At 37.1% G+C, this 20,031-nt stretch overlaps 1 protein-coding gene across 2 annotated transcripts in view; it reads right to left on the reverse strand.

The window, feature by feature from the left end:
* WDR35 (WD repeat domain 35) overlaps positions 1-20,031 on the reverse strand; it is a 41,967-nt gene that overhangs the window by 5,201 nt on the left and 16,735 nt on the right. For both annotated transcript variants that reach the window (XM_005521839.3, XM_088053541.1), the window contains 11 exons: positions 13,799-13,943; positions 12,451-12,520; positions 11,659-11,712; positions 9,790-9,899; positions 8,068-8,278; positions 7,372-7,452; positions 7,114-7,250; positions 4,652-4,855; positions 2,690-2,836; positions 1,441-1,573; positions 688-798 (listed from right to left, as the gene is read on the reverse strand). In XM_005521839.3, coding sequence (XP_005521896.2) covers positions 688-798; positions 1,441-1,573; positions 2,690-2,836; positions 4,652-4,855; positions 7,114-7,250; positions 7,372-7,452; positions 8,068-8,278; positions 9,790-9,899; positions 11,659-11,712; positions 12,451-12,520; positions 13,799-13,943 — 1,403 coding nt within the window. The remainder of the gene's footprint in view (positions 1-687; positions 799-1,440; positions 1,574-2,689; positions 2,837-4,651; positions 4,856-7,113; positions 7,251-7,371; positions 7,453-8,067; positions 8,279-9,789; positions 9,900-11,658; positions 11,713-12,450; positions 12,521-13,798; positions 13,944-20,031) is intronic.

Genomic DNA, 20,031 nt, shown 5'->3' on the forward strand with positions numbered 1-20,031 from the left:
ATATACCTCATTTTGTCTGTGAATTTTCCTCATCTCCAGTGGTTTGGCTACTGTATTTGCCCCAGATGAAAAGTTTGGCAGGACTTAGATCTTAACTGAATCTCACACCTAATAGCTCTTCAGATCCATAAACTAAGTTCCCATAAAGCCAGCCCTAGTCAGTCCTGCTATTCCATCCATCAAATTCCTCATCCTCAGTTTTTCCCTTACTTGTGTTGACACAGACTGCACAGTTGCACAGGTTAACTCATACCAGGAAACAGTTCTAGTTATAAACATGCAGATCAGTTTTCAGCTCAGCTTTTTCCAGCTACATCCTCATGCAGTCACAAATCCATTTGCATCTATACAAAGAAGGATGGGGATGTGGAAAATACCCAGAATGAACATCTCTCTCTTCTCCAGTCTTCTCCCATTCCATCAGGAGGCAGCACAGCCTAGCTCCACAGAGGTTACAAATGTCTGTATGCTGAGCATGCTGTCCACATTCCCTGCATGTAGCTTTGCACTGCCCCTCCTGCGGTTTAATCTTCATCTCAGAGAACTGGCTTAAACACTAAGTATGAATTTTCCAGAAACGATGATAAATCATCTGACACTTAACAAGGATTTATATTCCACTGGGCATTAGGATAGAAATCTTACTGTTAAACTGTTATTATTACAGATAATTTCCTGCTGTTTTACCTGGTTGAGATGCACACAGGTATCCACGGCATCCTTTGGCTGATTACATTTCAGAAAGGCTGACACAGCCTGTTCACACATCCCCACTCTCACAAACATATAAGCTATATCCTGCAAAAAGCATCAGCACTGTATTAAATTCACTTCTGCATTTTTAGTACATTGTGCAGCAACAGCACTACTGCTGTTTGGTTAATTTAAGTCCGAGAGGGTGGGAAATGGGTTGTTTGCTTCATGGATCCTGTGAAGGCACTAGCATTGTTGTAAATCTTTAGAACAGTGTGCTAGTCACACACACCTTCTAAATTCAAGAAAGCTATTACAATGAGGTTAAAAGAAAATGCTATGTCTTATTTTACTGGAAAAGTCATTAAAGGAGCATGTTTTGCACTTTTCAAGCATTTTGGATTAAGTCAACCACAGCACAGTTTTAAATTAGCTACTATTTAGTAGATAATTTCCTGCTACATATACACACCTATACCCTGTACACCTATATATCCTACACACCCTATCCCATCTGCTTTCTCTCCTTTTAGAGTCAGTCAGGTCTTTCTGGGGAACTGGGACAATAAGGGAAAGGAAATATAAAAATTACAGTAATACTAGAGATCAATATCACAGTAACACCATTGCACTTGAGTAGGTCAAACACTGCATTCTTTCTCTCATTCTCAACCCTCTCAAGATGGGAAATTTTGAATAAATAGTTGGGTATAAGACAATGAACAGTAAAGGTGCTATTTTGCTTACAGGGAGCAATTTATGATTCTCTGGAAGTGAGTTGGCCAAATTCTCCAGTCCTTGGTAATCTTCTAGCATGTAGTAACATTCAGCTAAACGTTCCTGGTTTTGCCCTTGGACATAGTACTGTACAGCATTTAACCTAATAAGACAAAAAAAAGTGGTGGCTTCTGATGTACAACACAAGAGAAGTTTTTAACTCCGTAAGCCTTTTGCATTTCTAATTTAAAATCACATTATTTTAAATAGGTAATTTTACTTGAAAAACTTTCATAGCTAGAATTTCACTGTTTTTCCAAAATGCACTAAAAATTTTAATTTTCACAGACCATTATATTAAAAGTGTAGCAATATTGATTCTTTGACTATCATAAGATTAGAAGTCAAGGAATTCTTAAAGCTATATTCCCACATCTGCAGAGATGAGGACAAACAATGGACAACTTACAGCTAAACTTCCAGAAAAAGGATTTACTGTTGTGCTTCTGTATTTGAAAATGTAAACACTGAGACCACCAAGACCAGTCTCCAGAACTACCTGAAGCATCTAAAACTCAACTTTCAAAATCTAATCACAAGTTTTCAGCTGCATTGTGACAATACAGACTGGATAATGACAATACATTGTGGAGCTGTGGAACTCTAAGACATGGGCTTAGAAGGCAACAAGAAATGTTCATGAAAAAAATTCCCTGCAAGTAATTAGCTATGGAGACATCACCTCTGGTTCAGTAAGCACCTGACTGCAAAATGCATTCTGGAGAAATACCATCACAGGTGTGCCCTGCCCTTAAAATCCTCCTTGGGTGCCCAGTTTGGGCAACAGCTGGAGACAGATCCTGGTCAGAGAACCCTGGACCTTCTCAAATATTCATGGTTTGAAGCATTTTTGAAAATTCACTGAAGGTTAGTAATTCTGTACTACTTTTAGTCCAGTTAGGTTTTTTAATACTTTCTATATCCAGTCTAGTTTAGCTGTATAAGTACGTCTCTTTCCTTCCCTTCCTTTGAAGCAGACAGACTTCTGGCAAAGCAGAGATTTGTATCACCTTCACCCTTTAGGTAGCTGATCAACAGCTCTCTGTTTATCATATTATGGAACCATAAAGGTGTGAGCTTAATCTCATTATTTCAAAATTATCCAAGGTACTGCATCCTGACCTTCCTGATATCTGTCCCTCCTCATAAGTTAAGTCTTGTCATCAGTTTAAACATTTCCTCTGTAAGTTCCTTACTGCAGTTTCTCTTCAGACCATACCATTTCTGCCGGTCTGCGAAGTAGTCTCCAATGGCGTTGTGTGCCTGCTCCAGGAGGGCATCGTCCGAGTCCCCCGAGCCCGTTTTCAGCAGCTGCAGCACCCGGAACCAGTCGCCCAGTTTGATCCGCAGCCCAATGGCAAGATCTCTAAACAGGCAACAGCAGGGAGAGCTCAAACACAACTAAATAGATAACAAAATCTCAAGAAAAGCATCCAGAAGTCCAGAAGTATTTTTGTGTTCTTAACCTGCAATGCAGGTATCAGAGTGATCCCAGATAACTTGTTTACAATTTAAACACCATTCCATTAAAGCAAATACTCAGGAGAGCTCACAGGTTATATCACACATATACACCTCCTTATCAGCCACACTACCGTGTGAGGAGTTAAATGAGTGAGACAGCTGGGATGATGTTACTTCAGGTTCCTTCTTACTCTGTTCTGTATCTTTCACTGCTGACCACTACAAGAGAAGGCAGCAGCTGCAAAAGGCTAAAAGCAGAAGGAAGGTGAGGGGAAAGACCAAGAAGCAACAAATATGATGGAGGTTAAATAAAAATGGAGGCTAAAGCTGAGATGTAATAAAATGGATTTCAGAGACTTCTCTTCCAGATTCAGGGTGATTTTGGATAAAGCAGAAAGGACTCAGCAGTAGTTTTTCCTTTTTATTATTCATGCATACATATGACTCACCGTGTGTCTGTCTGGCATGTTTTTTTCCACCAAACAGAATAATTCTATATTACCTCATATAAAAGTAATTCTGCAGGTGCATAGAAAATAAATGGGAGATACCTATGCCCTTCTTTTAAAAATGCCCTCAACTTACAAGTAAATTAAGGAAGGCACTAGAAAGTCAATGCAGTCAGCTAAGTAAGAGCATCTATCTAAAAACATTAAAATATTATTTGAAAAATAGACTTATTTCATTGTGATTTATGGTAGATCCTTATCAGGATTTTTCTCGTTTTGAAAGTTGAAACAAGTAAACAAAAAAGTAAGTTTTTGACTTCTGCAATTCTATGTCCAAATTCCTCTTCAGCCATGTGAAAAGGAATATGCCACATCTAAAAGCGGGTGTTGCAATGTGACAGAAATGCTTAGGAGGCAGCCCACATCCCCAAACCACCACCAACTAATTAACGACATGCAAGGAAGTTTTCATTACCAGGTGCTATCGGGCACCTCTCCCCAGCTCCTGCCTTTTCCCACTTACTTTCATTCTTACAGCATGAAATAATAACTAACTTTTTTCTCCATCATTCCCTACTGTTTTTCATGGCTCTATTAATCAAAGCTTAAAACCTTCACATGTGCATAAATGATTCATGTTTCTCCATGTTTGACCACCATCTACAGGCTACACTGCACAACTGCTGCTGCTGATTTCTCATTATCTTTTTTCAGTAGAGACAGTGCTCTAGGTAATTAGAGTTAATTTACATTCCTAGCAATACTAAAATTTTGCTTTGTTTGCTTTCATTCCTGAGCAAAAATTACACTGATTGGTTTCAATGTTTCACAGTTTCATCCAGAGTCCTTCTGTCTCTCCAAAGATTACAGTTCATTAAAAACTCTGTTGTTTGTATATGTAATTGAGAAGAATGTGTACTTGGCTACTAGCACAGAGCAACACCACATAAATTAAACATTATTTAAGATTGTTTGTATTTTTGGAATCCCAGTTGAAATACCGACAAAATACTTGTGAAAAAAAATCTATAAAACACAGCACTACCTAGAGCAGCCAAGGTTTTGTAAACAGTTTGGAATGCACTGTTTTACATACAGAACTGGTTATCTATGGATAAACCAAAATTCTCTCCATCTGATCCTTACATGTTTTTGCAGCAACTGGTAAAGACTCTCCAGAGAAAACAGTCATTCCTGGTTAAGGAATGCTTTATTTTCCACAGACTTTTTCTTCTGTATTTACTGCTGAGATGTTTACAGGCAATTACCTTCTGTCCATATCCAGATACATTCTTTCAGCTTCTTCAAATCTGCTAAAATAGGCTGCCACTTCTGCTTGCTTCATGGACTCGCTCTGCAGATTGCCCAGGCGCTTCACAAACTTAATGCCTTGATAATCTTTGCAACGCACAAAAGCTTGTTCAGCCGTCTGCAGATCCAGCTTCTGAAGAGCAGCTTCAGCCAGGAGTCGCCTGTGTGAAAAACAAACATAGCAGATGGAAAAGCAGCTACAGAATAAATTAAATCAGGATACATTTTTCTAGTAATTATTTAAAGAAGACTTAAGAGTTGTTGTAATTTATTGTTTACTAGCTAATATTAATACAGTCATGAGTTTATTCCTAACACATTCTGTGATCTGTCTGGTACTTGGTTAGGGAGAGATGTTCAAATAATTGCTAATATTTTGTTCAGCTGTTCAGATAGACACTTGCTTGGGAGGAATGGGCAAGATTTGACTGTTACATTTATGTGAAATGTGTTGCTGGTCTCAGTGCAGTTCCACTTATTTATTTATTTCTCACTATTCATTTGTTGAAATTTTAAGCCTTGATAGCAGTCTCAGTCTAAATGCCTCCAGCTACATTTGCCATGATAAATAAATTATCTTTCTGATGCATCTGGATGTTCCTGGTCCTGTTAGGACAGCAGTCTGGGAGAGCAGGGAAAACCTTTGGGGAACCTTGTAACTGGTACTGCTCCATTGGTTAGTTCTGCAAACAGGGAATTCAGGCCAAGCTGTGTGCATTCAAGCTGTGCTTGAATGAGCTCTAGAATTTTCTGCAAAAATAAGGCTATTTAAAATTTAGACTGGCTGACTGACATTGTGAAACAAACTCAGTGCAGTAAGGCACTGACAAAACCACTAATATTACTGCTGTATTCAGTGACCCAAGCCATGCTTAGGCAGTATCAGCTCTGTATTTTTGAATCAATTTGATTCAAATTGATTGGTATCACCTAAACTCAAATGCTCATCACTGACATCAAAGAAACCAATTATCTGCTACACATCACCCTGTTTGTTGCATTCTAGAAGTAAGGTCACTGTTTTGTTCTGATCTGCGATATCTTGGCTTTATATCCAGCACTTCTGATCCATCTCTTCTTCATAAATATGTGATATGTTTTCTCTCATAATAAAAATAAAATTCATGGCAATTTTGGAGCAAGGTGAACAGAATTTGACATGTATTTTGTGATTTTGTGATACAGAACTTTTACCGAGACACAGACTTGCACAACTAATAGTCATTTTATATTAAGTGAACAGATGGTACTACCAAAAAAAAGCATAAAAAGTTTCAAAGCTCAAAAAAATCTTCAGCTTGTTCAAGACATTTATGAAAATGAAGACTCAAAACACTAGCATTATTTTACCCTACACACTCAAGCTAATAAAATTATAGTATTACAGAAACTTTCAGAATTCAATTTCAACTAGCAAATCCTGTTTTTCAAAATTAATATTCTGGAGACAAAGGCACAAGTAGATAGAAAAGAATGGTTTTTGGTACAAGCTTTTAAAGCAAAGCGTCTTGTCCAGTCTTTCAGCAACTCTAAATTAATCTCTTAACCATCATAATGAACAGTGAACTCTCCAACCCCATTGATGCAAGCTAAGCATCCAATGCTGCAAGAGACTATTTAGCTTCAAAACAGAGGCAAAATTACTAAAGAAGGGTACAGATAAGTAAACAGTCTCCAGAGAGTTAAAGAGAATTGGTCTCCTTCATCAAGGAATTTGTCAATGAAGTTCTAGGTCCTGCACTGACTTTTCATTAAATTATCTACTGAGGCCTTTACTCTTCCAGCCCTTACAAGCTGGGATATTAAACAGATTTCCAGCACTCCTATTTTTACATGTTTACTCTCACACATTTGCTCTGCAGACTTTTCAGCTTTAGTTTAATAGCTGAGCCATGTTTAGTTTAAGCATGCCACTATCTCCATTTCTCAGTGAGATGCTGCATGGGAACACAGCACACACAGCCCTTCTCATTTCTGTCCCTCATGGCCTGTCCACATACTACAAGGTTACTCAAACTACTCTTATCCTACCATCAGTCTGATGTGTTCCCTTTACCAGATTTTAAGCTCGTTAATGTTCAATATCAAATATATAAATTTTAATTTTAATTTAACCAACTTGGTTATCTTTCGGTCAGCTTTTCATTCCCTCCGAAACACAAGGAACACTGTTTTGGGGCCCATATAGCACAGAGCAAAATGGTGTCCTGAGCTTAGACCCTATACCCACTATCATGATACAGCACATGCCTGACATTCTAGGTACTCCGATATTCATTAAATCTTAAATGATTGTGTGTAAAATATATACTGCTTTGGCTGGTTTTAATTTGAGGTTTTTCATACTAGATCTGTTTTAAAAAGAAAAGAATAGAAAAGAAGACAAATTTAAACAAATTTGACTTAAAGGAGATTTTACCAAAGTCTGGGATGTGGATTATCTTCTATGAATTGGGAAGATTCCTCAATGCCAACTTTTTCAATCAATGCTCGACTGTCTCGTAACGAGCGAATCTCAAAATTGATGACGTAATCTTTGTTAGGATGTTCAGGATTCTAACATGATGGATAAAGAAACATATTTTTATTCCTGGTGACTCTTATTTTCACCCAACAATACAGATATCTACCATTAAGACAGACACTAACTTTTCCTACAAAATAAAATTATACTTACCTTTAATATTTCATCCAGGAGAACAGACTTGATCTCTAAATCTTCAAAGTTGCAAATATATCCAGATGTTTGTATAGGTTCCTTAAAGTTAAATAAGTTATAAAGGAATGAACTTGTATTCTGTCTGACTATATCCTAATAAATCTGTTAAGTATACATATAGATACATTCTTCTCTGAACTAGGATATACTTGCACTTCCAACAAGAAACAGATACTACAGTCATTAACATTATTGACAATTCTGTAAACACAAACATCATTAAAAATCCTCATGTTTTCTGCAATTAAATCATGAGAAAGAGATAGAATAACACCTGCCACAGGTAGTGGCAATAACACTTAGACACAGGTAATAACACTTAGATTCAACTGAACTGTTTTACAGGTATCTCTATTAAAATTGCATTTATGTATTCCAAAGCATACAAAAAATTACACTCCTGAAAATCTCATACATTTAAGAAAAATATGACACCATTTTTATGCCTCTAGGACAGACCATTCATTTTACCTATTTGGTCCAAAGCAACATTTCCACATGAGACTTGACAAAATTTTGAGGTTTCCTGAAGCAAGTTTATATAAACAAACACTTGCAGAACTGAATGGTAAACACAAGAATGATACTATTCAAGAGTCGCTAATTTAAGAGTGAACTTTTTAAAAAGAGTAGTTTATGTAAGTTGATATTTACCTCCGGATCCAAGTTTCTGAAAACATACATTCTTGTTTTCTCCATCATTGCAAACAAATCCGGGTTGTCCTTGGCCCATTTCATATCCCAGACATCTTTGCGTTCCAGTTTCAGCTGCTCGCCTGCCTCCTGCTGTCCTGTGCTGTCTGCAGCCCGCGTGTCCAGGTCAAGGAAAGTCAGGACCCCTGAAAGGTCTATGATAGCAAGACGACTACAGAAAAACAGAGAAAAATAAAGCAGCTAAATTACACTACTCCAGGCTGTAAATCTGAAATAGTTCTTTAACCTGGCACAGTATAATTCTACAGATTCCATGAGAGGCTGTCATGTGCCAGAACCAGCACAATCCGTATGATTTTCATTTATCTGCACAGCAGAGACCAGACACATGGAAGGATGTTCTTCATCTGCTCACACAGGATCTGGCCCTGCAAAGTTCTGAAATATGTCCATTTTATATCCAGCATTTTGAAGATACATCAGATATCAAGTTGAATAAATTTCAGGTCTGTCCCTCACCAAACTTTTCTTGACAAAGACTCAAATTAACAACTAAACAGAAAGGGTTTTCCTTATTTACTAGGAGGCAGTGAAGCAGATTGTTACATTAAAAAGTCGGTGTGTTGATGCAGACTGTTAATTCCTAAAATGGGATTTCTTGCTTTTCTACAAAGGGTATTCTTCACTTTTTTTCAAGGCAATATTAAGTATAATCCAATTAATCTTTCAAGTTGTTTCAATTATGGGAAAAAAGTTTTTAAAAGGCTACATTTGAAAATTTACAGTTGCATAGGACTTCAGTCAATCATAGTAACCTGTATTTACTACAAGGCCACTTTAAAAGCATTTCTAAGTATTGACAGGTAGACAGCCTTAATCCCTTTTAAAATTTCAAATGTAATTTAGAAAATTAACCTCAAAATGCTTATGGATTTGAGCTTATTTCCCAGAACAAAGTAATTTAGTCATTTAGGAAGAAAATGTCTTGGGTTCAAACAAAATTAATATGACTCTAACTAGATCGCGCTGCCTTTCAAGCAAAGCAATCTATATTTTGGCTATACCTGAAGAGGCAAGAGATCTCTACACATGTATTATGAATTTTGTGTGAAATTATAAAGTTATTTTGAAGTGATTACAATTATTGTAGCCCTGCAAATTCTTGTGTATTTTCGCCTTTTTTTCCAATACTCTCATGTATCCTCTTGCAAAAAAAATAGCTGTTAAGTAGAAAGCAACTTCAGTATTGGCATAGATGAAGCTCAGGAGAACCAGACTTACTAGAAACATCAGCCCTAGCTACAGCCTGTAACAATGGAAAATTAAATGGGATGAACAGCTTCCAGGCTTTAAAAGGACAGAGAAATAGAAAGAGGTCATAGATGTAAAATTTCAGGTTATGACATAATTTTATCAATTCATGTCATGATCAATGCTTGATTCATCTAATAAAACAAAGGTATTTTCATGTACACACAGTGTAAAACATAGGAGACCTTTACTAACAGTCTCTCAGAGTAATGATTGTCCAGATGAAAATAATTAGTAATAAATAAATGGTTAAGCAACCATTAATAACAAGTAAAATTAATTCATGGTTTATACTAAAGTTAGTACACAATTATTACAGAATTACAGATTACACAGAGTTAGTATTTTCACAGATTTTAGTGCTTCATTTTGAAATTTGGTATCTGTGGTAGAAGCAGATCTGTAATTTACCTGGCGTTGCAGTTCAAAGACAGCTGATAAGCACGACAGTCCAGGGTGTAGCTCTTCACCACAGCCACACTAGGGAGGCTGTACCTCTGAATAGTGCCAGATTCTCTTCCCTAGAGGAAAGCAATGCTGCCTTACTGAAAGAATTTGTCCATCAGTAAACCCTTTAAAATGGTCTTATTTATATGCTGTTGTAGACAAAAGAGCTTTGGGATAAGTGACAGCATGAGTGAAAAGAGGGAATCATCACCCTAAAAGTTCTGAATTCTGGTATTTAAACAAGACAGTTTAAGATGCTACAAGTGGCAGATCTACTTAAATGGAGGATGTTAAAACAAACAGTTACAGTCCACATCTAGCCCACAGAATTTCAGGAGCCATGAACCTCCAGACACAGTCTACATAATGAAACAGGAGAGGTGTGAAAAGATCCTTGTCCCACACTGGTAAATCCCCTCGAAGAATTCCACATGGCAGCACAGTCCAGGTCTGAAAGTAGGACAGCTCTGCTCATGTGGGGCTGCCAGCATACCAACAAGTCTCAACAGTTACTGCAAGACCAGAGCTAGATTTAAAAGGAAATGCTATAAAATGCACTGGTTATTCACAGGCTTGAGTAAAAGGAAACAAACCTAAGCACCTGTGTGGTTTATCTTTATTGTGCTGAATGAAATACCCATTGCCTGTGTCAAGATGCCATCAGGCTGAAAGAAGTGACACCTCTGACTGAAATAATCACTGCCACTATTTTCTTGTGGTGTTGCTGTAAAGTGAACATGTCCAGCTTGGTTTGCCTACTGTTCAACTCTTATGTCGGAAATGAATCAACATTAAATTCCAAAGGAGTGAAAACTTTGTTCCTTCTTTTTCTCTTTTCTTTCCCCAAAGCTGTCCCTAAGATCCTCAGCATGAATCAGCATTTTTGATTTTTTCAGATAAGTATATCCTATAGACTAAAAAACAGATTAGTTCAGAAGTTTTAGAAAATTGAACCACTATCATATGCATTCAGCTTCAGCACATTTATGCAGATTTATCAAAGGCATTTCCTCTCATTCCTTTCCTTTAAACAAAAGTCACAGATTAAGCATTATCTTAATTAAGTTCATTTTCTTATTCTTCAAGCAGCAACAATCCCATAGTCACCTATTAACCATCACACTTCTTTTGTTCCTGCTTTCTCCCATGACCCTCTGATTTTGTAAAATCCAGTCAAAAGATATAACAAAAAAACAAACAATAATCCACACTGGAATCAGAACATGTGAAAAAATCGAGATCTTTCCTGGAATGTGGATAACAGGAAGAAACACTGTTCTTTTTCTCTGTTCTGTTTAGTTTGCTTCAAAGCCCACATGCAAGTTTGTTCATCTAATGAGACGACTTTCCAGCTTGGAACAAAAAAAATGCACCAGCTCTTTGGCATGATTCAATGCCTCACATCTGTATAATCCATAAATGTATTCATCTGTATATAGTACAGTACTATGCATTATACCATTAATATGTAAACAAATACTGTAAATCTTTGTCTAGAACATACTGTCTCAAAGAGACTTCTCTTTCAGGATTCAGATTACAGAATTAAGTCCTGACCTAGACTTTATAAAATCCTATGTGTAGGTATTAACTCAGACAACTAGTCTGTAATTAAATTGCAAGTACTTAGTGAACTATCCCTCCTCAAGAAAGAATCCAGGTTAACAGAAAAAAATGTTAAAGTTATCTTTGAGGAAGTTTAGAAAGAAGTTTTGTCTGTGTAAATTCTAAATTCAGAAATGCTTTGAAATTACGACTGTTTATGAACACAGAAGAATCTTACGCCTACAGGCACAAGAGGCAATTAGGAGTTGTGTTAATCATGTAGCTTACCACAAGTAGTATCTTATCAGATGCTGTTATTGCACAAATCGGGTCTCTTGTTCCCTGAAAGTAAACAAGTGGTATCAGTACCAGTTTTACTGCAAGGTAAGAATGCCCTTCTAAAGAAAGAAGGTTATTTAAATAAACAAGAGTGTTGCTAAGTATCCACATGAAAAGGGGCTATCAAACCTTGTCAGCATACAGCCTGTGAACGTTTATCAGTATCAGTAGCCTTTGCTCAGGGAATTATGACAATAATATTAGCAGCTTCCTTTCTTGTCCTGTCCCTCTCTCCAGAAAAATAAGAAACCCAAAATGTACCAGGCATTTAACAGAAAACACAAGAAAGCAACAACCCCTGATTTGTGAGGTCTGTTAATTAATTAATTAATGGTATATTAGTGAGGACAGCCAGCACTTGCACACACAAATGAAGTGAAAATGGCTAAAAATACTAGAAAAGATCACAAGGGTTACTGAGTTTCAACAGAGCTATATTTTGTTGAAGGGGAGCTGTTTCTGACCAGGAAGACAGCAAGTGTCTACATACTGTACACACCCAGAATATACTTATTCCATGCTCCCTATAGTTTGCTGTACATTTCTAGTAATACATAATGACACAGTAATAGCACAAACCAGAGGGGAGGAACAGAACTTATGTACAAAAGGCAGAAGTGAAAGAAATTTTAAGTAAACCACTTCTACTAATGAAAATCTATAAAATAAATAAAATAACTAATTACTGCTCTTTCAAGCTACCAGTGATACCACAATAAACTAGTTCAAAACATCACTCACTTCAAAAGCTCTGCTGTAATCAAGGTGTCCATCTCCAGGCCCTGAAGAGGTGTCATCAATATGATAGATCCTGTAGAGAAGGAAAGTTAGAAGAAAAAGTGAGTCCAAAGAAAGGATCATTGGTGGCATCGGTGTGTTTGATCCTTGGAGAAGAAACCATTGGAATTGGAGATGAGAATAAAAGCTATGCCTGTTCTTATGTTCAAAAGCATCCCTTTTGATAAACCTGCTTTGTATTCATATAAAGGTATTGCAGTTGCTTTCACTTTCACAGCCCCTGATGCTATATTCCCCTATGATCTGTAAACTTTCATCCTGTAACAGTAAGTTCCTGCTGTTACAGTTAAGTGTCCTGCAGGTGAAAACCATCAACCACTCAGTTGTCCTTTTTGAACATGCACTCCCATATTTCCCCAGGCTCTTCTCCATAATTATTAAGTTTCACCTTCACATACACAAAAACTTATGTATTACTGTATTATCCATCACTTATAACTTATCTTTTGCCTTAAAAAAGTAGCATTAGGAAAGATTTTAGAATGTTAAAATCATCATTAATGCTGAATTACAACAATTTATATTTTTCTGTATTTTTATCGATTTATAATCTTGTCCAAGGCTAGGACATCCAGGTCCTACAGCAATGTAAGTTATTACATCATGTACAAATAATTACTTATTATTAGGGATATATGGTGACAGGACATGGTAGGTTTATAGAAAGATAATACAGTGCAGAGATTATATAGAAGAACACACAGTATAACTAAAAAGAAAACCATAACAAAGTTGCAAGCTTTGTGAAGGTGACAGAAAAGTTAATACCACAAATTCCACCTGGAAAGGAAATATTTTTGGAAGCAAAACGATGTTGACTTTGGCTTGTTTAGTTTGAGAGGATAAAAGTCCATACAGGATTAGTTGTCAAAGCCACAACCAGACACAAGTGTATTAGAGAAGAGCCAGCTGGACAGACTATGTTCTTACAGGCAATGACAGACAAGAAGCAGTTAAAATTATCAGAGGGAATAGAGCTGCCTGGAAACTAAGAGCATGGAGGAGAAACAGGAGAGGGGTAAAAAGGCATCAAGACACACAGCTCCATAAGAAAATATGCAGCAAGCAAATGGAGACACTGAACAGGAGCCACTCCAAAAATGTCTGAGGGACCTGGATAATAAACACACAGTTTTTATACAAAACTAGTATTTCATCTTACAGGCCTACAAGTCAACAAACCTGATTAGAAAAATGAGAAGACAAAGGTTTGCATTTTAGACATGGCAGAATCCACCTCATCAACAAAACCAGAGCAGAGGAAGAAAATTGACAAAGCCTGAAGACAAACCTTTCCCTGCCTTCTTTCCTGGTCCGTGCCAGCTGATTGATTTCCATGGCTGTGAGCTTCTTGGCCACCCGATACTGCCAGACATAAAACGCTTCTTTGGAAGCTGCAATCACGTGCGTTTTGGTCATTGTGACAAACAATGGCTCTGTTACAAAACCCAAAGAGTTGCAAAATTAGAGCAGCAAGCATTGGTGTAGATGACAATTTGTACCTTTTTTCCAAGATGGATGAAAACATACACTCATACATTAAAAGCAAAAAAACAACGACCAAAAAAATCCACACACACACAACCTAACAGCAGTTTTCATTAGCTGGTAACAAATTTTACAGGGGCCTGTGGCTTTGTCCAGAAGAACAGAGAAGTTCTTTACAAGTTCTGATTTTACCATTAACAGTTTTCTCCCTGCTATTTCAGCAAATCTTCACGCACTGATGCAGAAAACATCAAATACATATAGACAAACTTTCAGGTTAATCACCAGTTCAGGAGCATCTCAAATCTCCTTAGCAAGATCTATTAAATACTTCCATATCTGACATATTCAGATGGCTGATTTATGGCTGTTCAAAAGTTGACAATCTAGAAGAGGTTCTTTTTCTTAAAAAAAAATCATAAATTTTAAGTTAGACAAGACCTAGAAATACTGTTTGTACCTTAGTTAACAGTTGGGCCAAATATCACTTCTTTATCTGAATGGCAAGAAATTAAATATTTAGCAGACTGTGTACTTAGTTTTACTTTATTATACCAAAAAATCACAGTGTAGGAATGCAGGATATTTTCATTACTTCAGCCCTAAGCCCACTTAGAATATCTGCACAAATTGAGTATCTCATTCCTGCTGTCCATGCTCAGTAATAAAAAACAAAAAAACAAACAAAACCAAAACAGTAAAGGCACAGAAAAATCAAGAAACCTAGTATGCAAATCAGCCAATGTCTTTAAGTTCTAAAAGTAAATCATTATGATTCCAAAAAAAAACCTGAGATAAATTCAAAAGAATTGTGCAAACCAGCCTGGCAGTGGAACACTGAGTCATGCAGATAACATGATATGAGCAGAAAAAATAATTCTTTTACAGTAAATCTCTTTTATTTTTTTTCTCCTCTATATTTTAGCACAGAATGGAACTCTGGAGGGAGCTATAAGCCTGCCACACAGAAGAGCAGTGCTACAAGAGACAGATGGGGGAAGATTGGTTGAACAGATTTCATTTCTTTGAAACCAAGAGGATTATATAAGCTAACCAATGGCTGCAGAATACTTTTCAGTAAAAATGGGCAAGAAGACTTAGTGATGATGCTTAACATTAGCAGCACAGTTGTTTACATTATATGCAATTCAGTGTATTTCATGTACTTATAACACATTCATTTCAACAATTAGTCACATCCAAACTGAAGGATACAGTCTCCTGTTTCATCAAAAACATTAATAAATTCTATATATTTGCTTGGGTTTTTTATTAACTTTCATGTATGTGCCATAAAAACCAATGTTTTAATCCTTTAAAACTGAAATATGAGAATCTCCTGACCTGTGAGGGAATAAGGCTTGCTCAAATCACTTTTTTGTACTAAACCTCATATTTGGACTCCACTTAGTCAACATTTGAGTACTTGTGGTCCAAGACAACATAAAAGTACATTGCCATGCCAACACCTGAAGCCATGGGCATTCCTCACACTCCTAAACTGACTCATTTGTGCACACCTTGAAATACCTGAGTCTGGAAAAAAAGTTCACTTAAGGGCTGTTGTGATCCAAAAACAAGATGGCAAAGCATTCCTGCTTTACCCAGGGGAATACAATCAATTAGGCATTTTACGAACATGCCTAAGCCTAAAGTGATTGTTACTGCCAAAAAGCACATACACGCCAACCTCTGTCACATTTTCCTGCCACTTCTTTCATATCAGCTCCAGCAGCAGCTGGACAAGAGAGTAAGTTGGATCAGTTCATTCATCCAACTGACCTCAAAATTAAATAAATAAAAGATTACATTAAGTTGGATTAAAGAGAAAATCACAAATGCTGGAGCAGGCAGGAATGAGCAGCCAGCATGGAGGGCAGGGCCTTCCCTTCTTTGCAACAGCAGGCTCAGCAATGACTGGATTTAAGCCAAATGTGAAAAAACAGGGTGCAGCACACAGACACAATCATCAGGATCAGATCCATGCAAAGCCACATCTGGAAGAGCAGCAACTCTGTGTGGGAACTGATGCTTTTACAGAATTGCCTGTATAACTTCAACAATTGCATAAAAGTAGTACACATGGCATTTTCTCTAGAACTGCTTTAGCATTTTATATTGGTCAGTCATTGAACAAGAAATCAAAACCAGAAAAATCTGTGCAAAAAGAAACTCAAATCCAAGTCTGGACTGGACATTATGAAACATTTCTTTACAGAGGGGATAGACGCACACTGGAACAGCATCCTGGAGAGGTGGTCAGTGCCCCAAGCCTGTCAGTATTTAAGAGGCATTTGGACAATGCCCTTAGCAACTTGCTTTTGGTCAGTCCTGGAGACTGACTGGCTGATCCTTGTCAGTCCCCTCCAACTGAAAGTATTCCATTCCACCTTCTCACCTCAGAGCCTTCCACACTGGGCTATATTCTGCTCCTAAAATATTTTCCTTCTTGACTGCGTAACACCATAAATTCAACGTAAGAGAAGATGTCCCAGCCTCCCCAAGTTTTGGCTGTTGCTCGGCAGAGAAGGAAAGAATGAGATTTGTCATTTCCTAGGAAAGACAATGTGCTCATTTGAATCCCTTCAGGCTGAGGAAGATGTAGAATCCCTTTCCAGGCAGCTGGTTTAACTACTTAAGTCTCCTTTAGTGTAGGGAAATACCATCTTATTAGCAGCATTGATTTACCAGCAGGTGCTGCTCACCTGAGCATCAGTGCCCTTCACAAAACCTGACTATTAAGCAGACAGAAACGAAAGCACCTGAAGTCTGAAGGAGGTGAGAGATTTGGATACTCCGCTCAGAATTTCCACTGCACAGCAGCTTCTCATGCTTAATATGTAAACTTCTTAGACTGTTGAATTTTGCTGATTTTGCAGATACCCAACTTCAATATTAATGTCTTAATACTCAATTTTCAGACACTGAAAATATATGGGGAAAACATTTAAACAGGTGCTTTACTTTTCAGGTGCTGATCAAATATTGAAAAGGACTAAACAAACTGTCCCCATCAAAGCAATTCCAACATGTAAAACAACTGTCCTTTAAATTCTTTCTGGCCCTCTTTTCTCTCCTCACCTCATTTCTCTTCACTATTCCTTCATAAAGCCTCCTCCCTGAAGCATATATACCCAGGAATCTCAAATAACCTTCTACAATGTCTGCATTTCATCCACACACACTCCATCTCACTTCAATGATGTTAGAAAACACCTGCTTCAGTGTCTAATCTTCTTGTAAAAATATAGACAGAAATCAAACTTAATGCATGACTACATTACTCCACCACATGAAAAGGCTGAGACACTTTCTAGTCTATGAGATAGGATACACAAACAAGAAAGACAAGTAATCCCACCTAAATCTGATGGAAGGGAAGCAATCTGACAGACAGACACAATACTAAAGTGTTGTTTTCATACAAGCCTGTTACAGGCTGTTCCTGAGAAACTGGAATGAACTTAGTCTAATCAATAAATCTACCTAATTTTAGAGCTTGATTCAAGTATCTCTACAAGCGTTGGCTCACAAATGAAAGAAAATGTCAGGCAACAGCAGGGACAACTGAACATGTTGGGACATGTGGGACAACTCATGAACAGCCACAGCTTACGCAACATAAATAGTCAAAATCCATTACAATTTACATTAAAAAGGATCAACTAAGTAACAGCAATTCAAGTGCTTTTCACATATAGTTCAGTCATCCCTGTTAAGGCATCAGGAGGGAGGCAAGACACCTGGGCATGACTCCAGCTCTGCCTTTAATCCACCTGTATGTTGGTCAGGCTGTTGTATTAATTTCACTAACACACGCTTGAAAGATGACACTTCACTATGTCAGTGCTCCTAAGCACATGTAAGAAGATGATATAATCCAGCCTGAGTGACCTTTTCTTAGCAGATACCATCTGCTGTGTTTCCATTAAAAAGATATTATATAACAAGATATTTAACCTCCTGTAGTTTATATTCAGTTATTCATCAAAGGACTTTGACAGAAAGCCTGTGAGCATGTAAAACAAGCACAGAAGACACTGTGTTGGTTAATTTTTGTACCAGAGTAGGATGGAATGCAGTAATATTAGACAATGAAGAAAGGAGTAATTTATGGGCTAGCAAACACAAGCTATTGTGAAGGACCTAAAACACAAGGCACAGGAAGCAGGGGAAGCAAAATGTCTTTGGACAAAATAAAAAGCAGTATGAGGAACAGCTGGAAGTGTAACCACTCATCAATGTCTAAAGAAAGCTGAAGTGATGGCCCTTCATCAGATAATGACTGATTAATTCTTTATTGCCATCATTAACAGAGACAAGCATTAGAAAGCTAATGACATAATTAAAAATTCAACAGAATAAAGTAAATAAGCACTTCTTTTTTTGAACCTTACTTGAGCTATTGGCTTAGAGCCCAACAACATAAGATTTACATCTCCTGAGGGTGAATCAAACATTGCATAATGTCACAATTACTTTGTCATTAGGAGATTAATAGCACTTTGTTGAAATGGTATTATAAAATATTACAAACTGACATTCAGACAAATTGTGTCTTAACACACATTCTCAGATTCATTATTTAAATGCTCTGTCAGCTACTTAGCACCCCTATATGAGCAGTCTCTTCTCCACTATCCATCTCCTACCAGGACAAAGTCCAAGAAGCTTTGCCCAAGAGGCCTTCAAGGCACCTAAATCTCAAGGAGGAGTAAACTCTTTGTGCTCAGTAGAGCTCCTGGTGATTCTTGTTCCAACAAGGGGCAGTGTGCTAGAAACCACAGATAGTGTCTGTTCAATTTGCAGTAATTACAGCCAGTCAAAAAATATAGTTTAGACTCATGGTAGTGAAGAGCACTCAAGAAAAGGCAGGAACACACAGATACCAAGTGGTCTGTTCAGGACATTCTACAACATAAGAAATGATTTTTCACCAGCATTTATGAAAATCAAATAATGTAACAACCTAAGTGTATTTAAGCCACTCTGAAAGATGGCACTTAGAAATCTGAAACAAGTACAAGAGTTCAAAACAAAAAATTATCTAACTTTTTATGGACAGAACTTTATGCAACAAGTTATTAGCTTACTAAAAGAAAATAACCTGAAAATTTGTATTAGTAGAAAGAAGAGGGGAAAAAAAGAATTTTACAAGCAGATAATAGATAATTTTTCATAAGTCAGTAACACCCATCCAATTATCTTGAGTAAGAAATAAGTTAATTTTACTTTTTAACTGCTTATTTCTTAAACTATTAATAATGACTCTCACCAGATAATTGATTCCATGCTGACTTTCCTCATTTATAAACAGAAGAAAAGGACAATGATTCTGTTAGAAATCATGTATTAACTGGAATCTTAGAACTTTCAGAAAGGTCTTCTGCCCTTAAGGTTTTACAGGGTCTTCTCTCTATTGACTTTTGCAAGGCCAGACAGCTGCTTAAGTTCAGTATGCTGTCAAACAGGAACAATTACACTTCCTACTGCCAAGAAGCTCCAGCTGTGATAAACATTATATACTGTACAATAGGACCTTGACTATGTACAGCTGTCAGCCTCTCACACCAACTGACCTTCTGCTGCAAATATCTCTAGTTGTTCTATAAAGTTGCATTTTCAAATGCTACAAAAAGAGGAAAGTAACTATGATGAAACCAGCACAATGTATTCCAAGAGTTGCATTTATAGACATTTGCTTTTCACTTTTACCTTCAATCTCATCTGCAAGTTTGGAAAGCAAACTTTAAAGGAATCTTACAGGAGGTATATATTTTTTAAAGAAAAGGTTGAATCTTTGGCTGTGTTTACCATACAGTAATGAAAGACTCGCTTGAAATGTTTTAACTACTGAGGCTACAGAAATATTTAGGACTCAAAAATGTAAATATTCCTAACCTCTGGTATTTATCCACCTATGAGGCTGAAAGCTACAATGCCTAGCATTTTCACAAGTGAACTCACTCTAGGAAAGAGCACTGCAAATCTATGTACTAAACTGGTCCTCCAGTCCTGGAGGGAACAGCAGCAGAA

This window comes from Pseudopodoces humilis, chromosome 3, assembly GCF_049639895.1.
Source record: "Pseudopodoces humilis isolate 2021_Gansu_Grassland_sample_001 chromosome 3, ASM4963989v1, whole genome shotgun sequence".
Classification (NCBI taxonomy): domain Eukaryota; kingdom Metazoa; phylum Chordata; class Aves; order Passeriformes; family Paridae; genus Pseudopodoces; species Pseudopodoces humilis.